The sequence below is a fragment of the Hyposmocoma kahamanoa genome, unplaced genomic scaffold, assembly GCF_003589595.1.
Source record: "Hyposmocoma kahamanoa isolate Upper Pololo Valley unplaced genomic scaffold, ASM358959v1 99879, whole genome shotgun sequence".
Classification (NCBI taxonomy): Eukaryota; Metazoa; Arthropoda; class Insecta; order Lepidoptera; family Cosmopterigidae; genus Hyposmocoma; species Hyposmocoma kahamanoa.
The window spans coordinates 2,362,236-2,372,929 of NW_020656077.1; the positions used below are offsets into that span (position 1 = coordinate 2,362,236).

Genomic DNA, 10,694 nt, shown 5'->3' on the forward strand with positions numbered 1-10,694 from the left:
ACGACTAAACAGGGGAGTACTATACTCGGAAGCGGAAAACCATAAATCTTAAGGCACGTTACCAAGACCCGTATTAATATAAATTTATGTACAGGGTCAAGAGCACGTCAAGCTTTACACTTAAGACTTAAATCCAACTCTATGCCGCTTACGATAAGAACGGTCCAAAATGCAAAGTGTCAAGTTTGATGTGCTCTTGACTGTACCACTTTCGGTTTATTTTATTCAAAATTTAAATTTTAAATTGTGATTTTTTTGTTTCATATTATAATTATTTCTATTTTCTGATTTCTTTTTTAATTTTCTACCCTCTTAGGAAAAATAAGAACTAGGGAATAAAAAAATAGGGAAAGGTACAACTCTTGAGTATTGGTCACAGACCAAACTTCCGTGGTATTGGGGTTCCGTGGTCATATTCTCTTTGGGTGTTCTGTGGTTTGGCATTATGCCTCCAGATTACCTAGTATAGTACAGCATTTTAATATTCTATATTATTTTCTTCATTAAGTATTCTAAATTTTTTGTGAACGTTTTTAAACTTAACTTACACATTTCTGAAGCAAATTATAAGTGGTGTAAATAAATATTCCATGGAAACATAGTTCCGAGTTATTCTGTACTCTTGGTACAAGTAAGCATATTCTACGATTTGGAGGCAGTTAACCACTATTTTCAGGTAAACACAGCTTAAAATTTTTAAGCATTCTGTTCCTTAATGAACATGTTGCCTAACATTTGTTAACAATTAATGTATCACCCAATGTATCCGCCTGTTCCACTAGTCCGTAATAGCTGTGTCTGTGTGTCCCCTGGTGGAGACTAGTGGATTTTTTCCCACTCTTCCCTACTTAAGGAATGAGTGGAGTTTCATATCCTATACCGATATACCTAGCTATCGACTTATACTAAAAATATCAAGTGAAACCGTCTAACATATTCATTAGCGACAATGTTAAAGAGCACGGTGGTGGTGTAAAAAAGCTGACGCCATGTTGAATACCACATTCGTATATATTCACATGCCAGAAAAGCGGCTTAAGTTAACAAATCGACTTTTTTGGCCACACCAACTAAGAAGTGAATTAAGTGTTGTTTTAACTTACATTCACGCTTCAGCATACAGAATTTTGTTATTTTGCCACGGACCGTTTAGTCTTACACTACCCGTCGTTACCAGAGTTACTTAATGTCTTAACTTTATATTGTTTTTACAGATTACCTTTTATTACCTTTGTCGGTATTACGGAACTAGTAAATGGGTGGTGCAACGTTGTCGATAGATGCAGACGGTAGGTACAGGGTCAAGAGCACGTCAAGTTTGATACTTAAAATTTAAGTTCAACTATATGCCACCTGCGATAAAAATCGTCCAAAATCCAAACCATCAAGCTTAACATGCTCTTGTCTGTGCCAGAGGGCGTCAAACGCGATGTGTATGCAATGGACAGCATGCTGTGCCCTGCTGTCATTGCAGTTGTTGTCGCTGTTAGAGGCGCGAGCTACGCTACACTCTACTTTAAATAGGTATTAGGGTTTGTTATACTGTATATAAATATTGTACGTTTTTCCTATAATCTACTTCTTATTTAAGAGTCAGCTCTGTTTAGCGCTCTGACATAACATACAATCATTTATATTATAATCACGACTGGCTCGGTAATTTCAATTCTTAGATTTAGTTCTTTTAATATTCATTTCAAGTCGCAACTCGTACCTAGTGGATGAAGTAGCGCAACGACCATGGTTCATGCAAGGTGGCAAACGCCGACCTGTTGTCGACAGCGACAGCTTATCTGTTATGTGGCTATTTCCTGAAGATGCTCTGGGAGATGCTTTAGGCGAGGACAGGTAAATGAAAGAATTACTTTAAATGTTATTAGAAGGGTTATTTTCAGGTTAGTTTTGTGTACCTAATTTCGGTGTATTATTTAAGTATTTGAATAAATTATCGTCAAATATTAAATAATATTTCAGGATATTTCACTGGAATGTTATATATGTAATACGTCATGATAATATTCTACAGTATTTAAATTATAAAAATTCCCTCCGAAATTGTGTAGAGTAAATTAGCCTACTAGCCTACATAATTAATACGTACAAATTAATTGAAAGATGACCCAAAATAAGTGTCTACCTACACTTGATTGATTTTATTATCTATTAACCGTAACAGGATCATGAGTCTGTGCGTATCTTGTGTATGGGTGTATTATGGACTGTGAAATACCCAATAGGGTATTTCACAAATATGTTTCAGAAATTGTCACGCAGAAGTGGCATAAATGTTTTCAAAATTGGTTAATTCGTATGAAAAAGTGCATTAACGCTAACGGAGAATATTTTCAGAAACAATAAATTCATTTCTGACCATTTACAGTATTTTTTCTTATTCATTCCGGAAACTTATAGTGCGCCTCACGTGTCAATTACTGAGGATAGACCTGAAGATCGTTTTTGGATCAGCGGCGTAGGGTGGGGTGCAGAGAGGGCCATGGCTCCGGGCGGCTTCGAGCTCTAACCAGTCACATTTTTTTTACTCAAATGATACCTTGAACACAAAGGTGGCGACGGCAAACTAACACAAAAACACAATCGAGCCAAACCTGCCCGATCGTACTACTTTTATAATCGTGAAAATAGAGTGGGCAACAAATTTAAGGTTGGTCCCGAGCGGCAGAAATTAATGCTACGCCACTATTTTCGATATCACAATCTTCATTTGACCGGACATATTAACAGTTAAAATCAGCTGGAGAGATGCTCGCGTACCAGTTTATCAAAGGATTCTTAGCTTGTACAGCACTTATAACTTTCTACACAAATACCTACCTATCGCCGCCGTTTCTTTCAGAGTTCTTAATTCTGACATTTTGTATACCATTTAAGTATTTTAATTTCAAGGAATTTCTATATTGTTTTCACTTTTCATCTTTTTAAGTTTATTTGATGTTGTCAAATGAAAAGTATTAAATTTTGCTTCCCTTTTTGTTATGTAATCTATTTTCGCCCTCCTGGGTTTTTTCAGGATCATCGATCAATTAATGTATACAATTTCAAGCGATGTGCTGCTAAATAAGACGATCTTATTAGCAAATGAGTACAGCACATGGAATGTCCACAGTGGCCAAACAGAATTCGTTCAAAATAAGTGTCCGGTAGACCGGTGTATACTGACTATGAATTCGGACGAGTCTGGCACCGCTGACGCGATTCTGTTCAATGAATACCATACGACATTGAATGCCAGGCGTCCGCCAAATCAGGTGAAATTCAGTTGTTCTTTAAATACCTACCTGTAGACCGTTGCGTATATGCACCTCACTTTAATAATAATCATTTATATTCTATTATTACATTTTAGATATGGATCTTGTACTATCTAGAATCTATCTACGCAGTTCAATTTTGTCAAACATCCCCTTTACAAGTATTCAACTGGACGGCGTCCTATCGCCGCGACTCAGATATCGTTACACCTTATGAACGGTGGGTCTATTACAACCCCAAAATCACACAGAAGGAACTTGATCGAAATTATGCTGCTAACAAAACCAGAAAGGTACATAAACATAAAATGCATAGATCGAGGCCTGTTAAGCAAAATCATCAAAGGTGGCTCGTAAAATCTATCTAAAGTACGCCTATAAAATTAATTTTAGCCATTAATTAAATTACAGCCTTTAGGTTGTACCTATTTATGATGAAACAGCATTATCAGAATTATTAATACTCACGCAACAGGAGGACACTGGTTCGAATTTTTTTTTCTAAGGTCTAGTACCTAATAATGTAATTAGATACAGTATGTTTCTTATATTGCAGCGAAAGAGAGAAGTTTGCAGAGCTAAGTGTCAAACTTGTCCAATTGTGGTTACCAGTCAAATCAGTAATATTATAGTCCTCCTTATCGATTTCGACAACAGCGACTCTTTGACAATAGTTGTGATGTCCGATCACAAACAGAGCAATAAAGTTGCCCTACAGAGTTGAAAGTATTGTTATACGAGGTCTCCCTATACGTATTGCCGTTTCTCGTTTAATGTTTCTCGTCGTTTTGTTCGATTATTTTTACATTTTTATAGATAGTAGGTCGTCAAGTAGGTCGTCAAGACGACCTATGTGAAGCTAGCCTGTCCCAACCATTGTCGACTTCATGGTCACTTTCCATCAGGTTAGATGGAAGTCAAATTAATTTTTAATAACAAAAAGCTGATAATGATCCATATTAAAATAGCGCAAGCGTGTAGATGCCTCTTGAGCACGCACATCCTTATAGCGAATATTGTTAATTTTAACCACCATGCTTCCGTTTATCTTCCGCCATCTCGGAATAGAAGACAACTTTAGGCAAACGGTGGTCCTTCTTGCGAAAGACGTGGTCGCATTACCTGAGTTGACACTGCTTTAATAAAGCTTCTATGCCATACATCTCGGCCCAGGACTCCGTATTAGGGACACGGTCCTGCCACTTAATGTTCGAGATTGGTCTGAGACACCGTAGATAAAATGTGTCAAGTTTCCCAAAGTCTGGTTTATAAAGCCATGTTTCTGCGCCATAAAGAAGAACCGGTAATTTTAAAGGCCTGTAAACACTAATATGTCTTTGAGACTTCTGGAAATCTAGAGAATTCTGGAAATTCCAGACACCGTCATTAAGCCTAAGGTTTGAAGTGATTTTATCTGTACCTATTTGTGGTGTTGAATCTGATTATGAAATCAGGTTTTATCTATCAGCGATAGTATTCGTAAAGTTTTAATATTTGATATATTTATATCGTATACAGTTTGACACGAAGAACAGCTCAAGATGTGAAATACTAAAAAAAATACTTTCTCAAAAAAAAAATTATTTAATACTAGTTACGTAAGTTATTCTACTGACATAGTCTTGGTCAATTGATAATCCCGTTACAATGTAAGTATTTATGAGCTCACGCTAAATAAATGTCCAATATTTTAGTTATCCTAAAGCTACCTACCTGATGGGTTCGCAAATACACTAAAATGCTTAAACCAAACTTTGCGAAAAATTTCCAGGTGGCATGGTTTGTATCGAATTGCCACACCCGCAATAGGCGGTACGAGTATGCGCTACAACTCGCCCGGCACATTTCTGTTGATATCTACGGATGGTGTGGCCCCAACAAGTACGGCTGCCTGCGAAACGATCCCAATTGTTGGAAAATGCTTAATGAACATTACAAGTTCTATTTGGCGTTCGAAAACACAAACAGCAAAGATTACATAACGGAAAAGTTTTTCGTTAACGGTCTACAGTAAGTTAAATATTTACTCTACTTGATGTTCTTCAAAACGTTGCCAACCAATAATGTGTGTAGGTCTAATCTATTAGACGCCTTTTAATCGGTCCACTGCTTTCCGTATCTTGTCCCTAACCCTTGTTGCCATTTGTACAGATTGTTTAGATTGTCAACATTTCTGTATAGAGTTGACGTTACAATACCAACAATTCCCTATACCTGCGGCATAAGTCGTCCTTTTCCACAGATTCTGTGTCCTTTCCGCACTCATTTTGCTAAGTCAATCAATTTCTCTCCGGATTTAATCCGGCCACGCATAAAACCTTTATAAGTCGATAGCTGATATCAATAGATACAAGGAATAATAATATTATTCCTTGTATCACATATTATGTGATTCAAAGATATATGCTTCCAACACCGTACAGATGACACCACAAGTACCTACTAAATTTAGAAGTAAAAATAATATTTGTGAAATTGCTTCCTTTTACGATCATCAAGTCCAGATAAAGTGTCAGGGCGCACGAGCTGGGTATGGAGATAGCCACTAAAAACCTTCATATTAATAAATTTTAATTTCGTACCTACTAAATAATATTTATTAATAATAGGCGGAGTGTCGATTTCCAAATGATGATAACACGATATATTTGCTTAATGAAAATATTACACAAAATCATGACAAAATCCTGTTTTTTTTTTCACTTTATTGGAATAATTTTTACAAGTTTTTATTTTATATGGTACTGCATGATTGACAAGCGCGCTGTCAGTCGACCAACGAAGAATGACCCGTGATTAACGCTCTGTGTGTGATTTAACGCTCTACAGCTGCGGACCCTTTTAGTGCGGACCCGACGTCCATTTGTTGGTAGATCAATGATTTCCAAAGATTAATCAAGGCGTGCTAAGCTTTCCAGGCATCCACTCAATTTTCGCAATTTCCGAACGGAGCAACTAGACTGCTCCTCAATAGGTATGCATGAAATTAAAAACTAAATTTCGAATTGCGGTCAAAGGTCATCAAGATCAAAGGAAAAGCATTCAATTGTAAAATTTTGCACGCGCAAATAACGGACACACTCAACGCACACATTCAACATAGCCCCGCACTAGGAATACCCTCTGTCGCATGTGTCATGGATACACACATAGACAACCTCAAATTATACCCAAACTCACGAGAGAAATAAATGTTGCCCATACAAATATTTCCCGGCCTGGGAATCGAACCTGGGACCTTTGCGTGGTAGTCCGGCATGGCAACCGTTCGGCCACGAAGGCAGTTGTGCAGAACTGTGAAAAAAGAAAAATAAGAAAACCTTGCTGCTCTTCGGTAGGTAATCTGTCGACCCCTCTGAACCGCAAAAAAGCATTTATAATAAATGTTAATGTTAATTAAGAAGGTGTTTTTTAGTATGAATAATAATGAATAATCCATGGTCGGTCACATCGAATTTAGAATTCGCGATTTTTAAACATACTTAGGTACCACGTCTAAATTAATTTTATTTTTATTTAATATTTTTTTAAATTAAATTCAAATGCGAATTTTTTATTTTTTGTCTACTAAAAAACTAATACAAAAATCGCACGTGTGCGACAACACGTTTTCGCATGTGACCGGTAATGAATAACAAGGTGTTGTCTTAATCAGGGTTGCTGCTGATACAGGTATTTTACACTTCAGCGGATGCTGAGTTTTTACTTTAACATCAGCACATGCTGATCCGCATGCCGATTTGATCTATTTAAAGAAAAGTTGTGGACTATGTAGAGCCTTAGTGAATTTACATGAGAAAGCATTTTTAAAGTTTTTTATTTGTTTAATGATTTTGTGACATTTGTCAAATCAATCATGCTGTCTAGCTTAATCCTACTGGAATTTTCTCAAAGGCAAGAATCGCTGCACATCTGATTTTTGAGCTTGCAGAAACATCTTCTAGTAACAACAACTGGATATCTTGTAAATTAAGTCTAAATTTACTAGCCTTTGTTTGAAGGTGAAACGTGTCCTTATTAATTACAAAAGAAACTTGCATTTGTATGAAATATGTATGATTTATATGCTTAGACATGATGTGCTGCCAGTGGTGATGGGAGCAAGACAGGCTGATTATGCGGCGGTAGCACCACATAATTCGTACGTGCACGTTGACGAATTCGCCGGTCCAAAAGAGTTGGCCGCTTACCTGCATCGTCTTGACAAGGATGATAGTCTCTACAACTCCTATTTCAAATGGAAAGTATGTCGCACTATTACACTACCGTAGTAAAATAATTACTATTTAGCAGTGGCGGATTTGCAGCATTGACCGCCCTAGGCCCCAGGACATGCAGTCTGTACCAGCCGCCCCTTTCTCAGCACTCATCACATACTGGTAGACTACATAAGGAATTTACTTTATTGCTAACTTTTATCGAAATCGATTCAGAAATTTAGTATTTCATATTTTTAATAATTTTAATATTTTTGTAGAACATTGATTTGATATATCTCTGCCAGTTTACGGGGTGCACGCCAGTAAAGCGCCCAACCAGGCGTATTGATTTTTTCCGACACCTTCAACATTTATATTTATATTTCAGACAACTTACACAAAACCTAAATAAATTATACACTTGGCCCTTCCTCATGAATCACTCTGTCTATTGGTGGAAACCGCATGAAAATCGGTTCAGTAGTATTTTATCGCGATCAGACAGACAGACTGACAGTTGCGGTCGTGATAATATGTAGTGATGTAGTGATTATACTTTACATTACAAATATGTAAATGTAACATACCTGTATTATACATAAAATGTATGGAAGTGATTTAGGAAGATTGTTGTTATACGATGCGGTGCAGTGCGACCCGCCATAATGTTCGTGAGCCTTTAGAATATTTAGGTACTTTGAGTTATTTCTTATCACCATCAATGAAATTTTTTACACGTTTTGGCGCCCCTAAAATCTGGCCGCCATAAGCCTGCGCCTACTGGGCCTTAGGGCAAATCCGCCACTGCTATTTAGGTAGAAACGCATATCAAAAATTTTCAACAAAATACAACACCCGAATTTCGGGATTTAGACAGGAGAGATTTACACATTTAAAGTTTACGTAAATAATACTCAGCCCTTTCCGATCCCTGATAATAATCGGACACTAGATTACTTTTTGTTTTTTTTATGACTAGGAACTGCATTGCCCGTAGCTGCGGTTCAAGCTGTCGAAGGGAACGCCGCGCGCGATTGAAAAAAATGTATCCTTTATTTAATAAAGAATTTCTTGTAAAGAAATTCTGTTTCAGTTTTTGTTTGAAACTGAACTGAGGTATAGATTTTAGGAGGTGAGGTGTGGAGGACGGCCACTCGCGGCCCGCAATCTACGCGCTGAAAATTAATATTATGAATAAAATAAGAACAGGCGGAGAAAATTTGACTCAACTCCGACGTTTATATGCGTCTGACGGCGACTGCACTGGGCGATTTTCAAGTTTTGGGATATATGTTAATTTAATAACTATAGGGCTCCAGTTGAAAATCATAATTTAGTGAGTTGTGTTTAATATTAATATAAATTTGAGTCCATATAAAAATTAAGTGCAAAGTTAGGTATTCAGAAATAATTCGTTTTAAATTTTATTTTGGCCTGTTTTCCGGATTTTATATGATCTAGTAAAGTACCGAATTAACACATTCTTTAAACGATATCCTTAGGTGTATCGTATATTTTTTGTAAGACCTCTATTTAATTGCAAATACGTAAACCGTTTGATCTAGCGAAACAGCTTTTCCCGCTTCTTCTCCGGTGACCCGCGTTCAAGAAAAATATAACCTTGAGTAAAAAAAATAATTTAAAGTTACTCTTACAGTGCTCGGCGTAATACATTGCAGCGTAGCGTCGCCTATATAGCTGCAATTATTTGAATTAGCAATTTGAGGCAATCTTTAACCAAATGCTTAACTCTGCCATTAACATCCCAGTTATCAAATAGCATTTCTAATTTTTGTTAGATTGAGGTTCCACTGATTTGATCTTCACAGCCATGTAATAATTTACACTTATGTTGTGTATTGCAGGGCACTGGAGAGTTTATAAACACGTATTTCTTCTGCCGGTTGTGTGCAATGTTGCACGCAAATGATCAAAGGCAACGCAAGCCGCGCTTCATAGACGAACAGGTGTGGTGGGATGAAGCGAACGGGCTGGGTTCAGAGGCAAGAAGGACTCCACCTCCACCGCGCCCTCTGAAGTCGGAAATCGTGTCAGCCTTTTTTAAATAACAATATTTCGCTTATGTACGTTCCGTTTATGTATTTTATTTTAATTATATACAGTGTGATAAAAAAATGACTGTCCATTTTTTCCTATGCATAAGATTCTGTAATGGAACACATTAGTGAAATAAAACAAAAAAAGATTTCCCGATTTTTTGATGGTATTTCCCAATAATTTATAACACGTGGTTACCTCAAAAGAGTAAAAAAAATCGGCGCCGAGTTGTCTTAACGCTTAGGCGTCAGCACGTCGCACCGCGCGACAACAGACAGAGATAAGCGCATCGCGCGTTAGTAATAATTTGTTGTCTGACATATACATAGACTCGTGCGCTGACTCCGCCCACTGCCACTCTTGCACACCATTCTTACAAGATAGCAAAGCAAGGGCGTCTGTTAATCATCGGGTGTCAATATTGTCCACGTTTTGGCGGAAAACTTTGAGACGTCATAATTTATTTATTTGCTAAGTAGTTGGAAAAAAAACCGAACATGTATTTTTTATTTCCATTATGGTTTTTTTATCACCCTGTATTTATATTGTATACTCACTTGATTTTGTGTTTCCTTGAACCCTACAACTTTACCTACGTTTTGTCTTAGTGAACGCTATCGGTGAGCTGATGATTTTATACCATTTTCTAAACTTGAAAACTGCACTCAAAATGAAATGGACAGAACATTTAAACGAGCGGAGTATTTAAGTAATTCTATAATTTAATCGTCAAGTATTCGATGAGAATTGAAAGTATACGAACCACGGAATAAAAGTATTTGGTCGGTGATACGAACAAACACGAAACAAACCACGACGATTATTTGTTATAATAGAACATTGCAACTGTACTGCATTTGCAACGGACAAGTTTAGAAACAGATAAATGAAATGAAATGAAATGAAAATTTATTTGCTTAAAATGTGGTGAACAAGAGATGGAACACAGCAGAGAGATAGAGCTCATATTTTACCACATCTGACATGCAAAATTATACATATAGTGATTGAATTAATTGATTAGATTACAAATAATATCAGTAGACATGCACAAAACATCCTTAAAGTTCTAATTTTGTTTCAATACATAGTCAATTAAATTAATAACAAAATTTATGAAGGAAATGAAACTATTTTTCCGGATTTAAATCGCGTATATTTGTTTTTT

At 36.7% G+C, this 10,694-nt stretch overlaps 1 protein-coding gene across 6 annotated transcripts in view; it reads left to right on the forward strand.

The window, feature by feature from the left end:
* Positions 1–453: 453 nt before the first annotated feature.
* The window catches only part of LOC113239348 (glycoprotein 3-alpha-L-fucosyltransferase A-like), a 21,856-nt gene continuing 11,615 nt past the window's right edge, over positions 454–10,694 (forward strand). For 2 of the 6 annotated variants that reach the window (XM_026476308.1, XM_026476307.1), the window contains exons 1-9: positions 454–676; positions 1,215–1,524; positions 1,702–1,848; positions 3,029–3,266; positions 3,365–3,562; positions 5,041–5,279; positions 7,342–7,513; positions 9,334–9,552; positions 10,135–10,146. In XM_026476308.1, coding sequence (XP_026332093.1) covers positions 1,430–1,524; positions 1,702–1,848; positions 3,029–3,266; positions 3,365–3,562; positions 5,041–5,279; positions 7,342–7,513; positions 9,334–9,537 — 1,293 coding nt within the window. In that variant the 5' untranslated portion in view covers positions 454–676; positions 1,215–1,429 and the 3' untranslated portion in view covers positions 9,538–9,552; positions 10,135–10,146. Of the gene's footprint in view, positions 677–1,214; positions 1,525–1,701; positions 1,849–3,028; positions 3,267–3,364; positions 3,563–5,040; positions 5,280–7,341; positions 7,514–9,333; positions 9,553–10,134; positions 10,147–10,694 lie in introns of those variants that run through there. The other 4 variants (XM_026476309.1, XM_026476306.1, XM_026476310.1 and 1 more) reach the window with 3 other exon arrangements.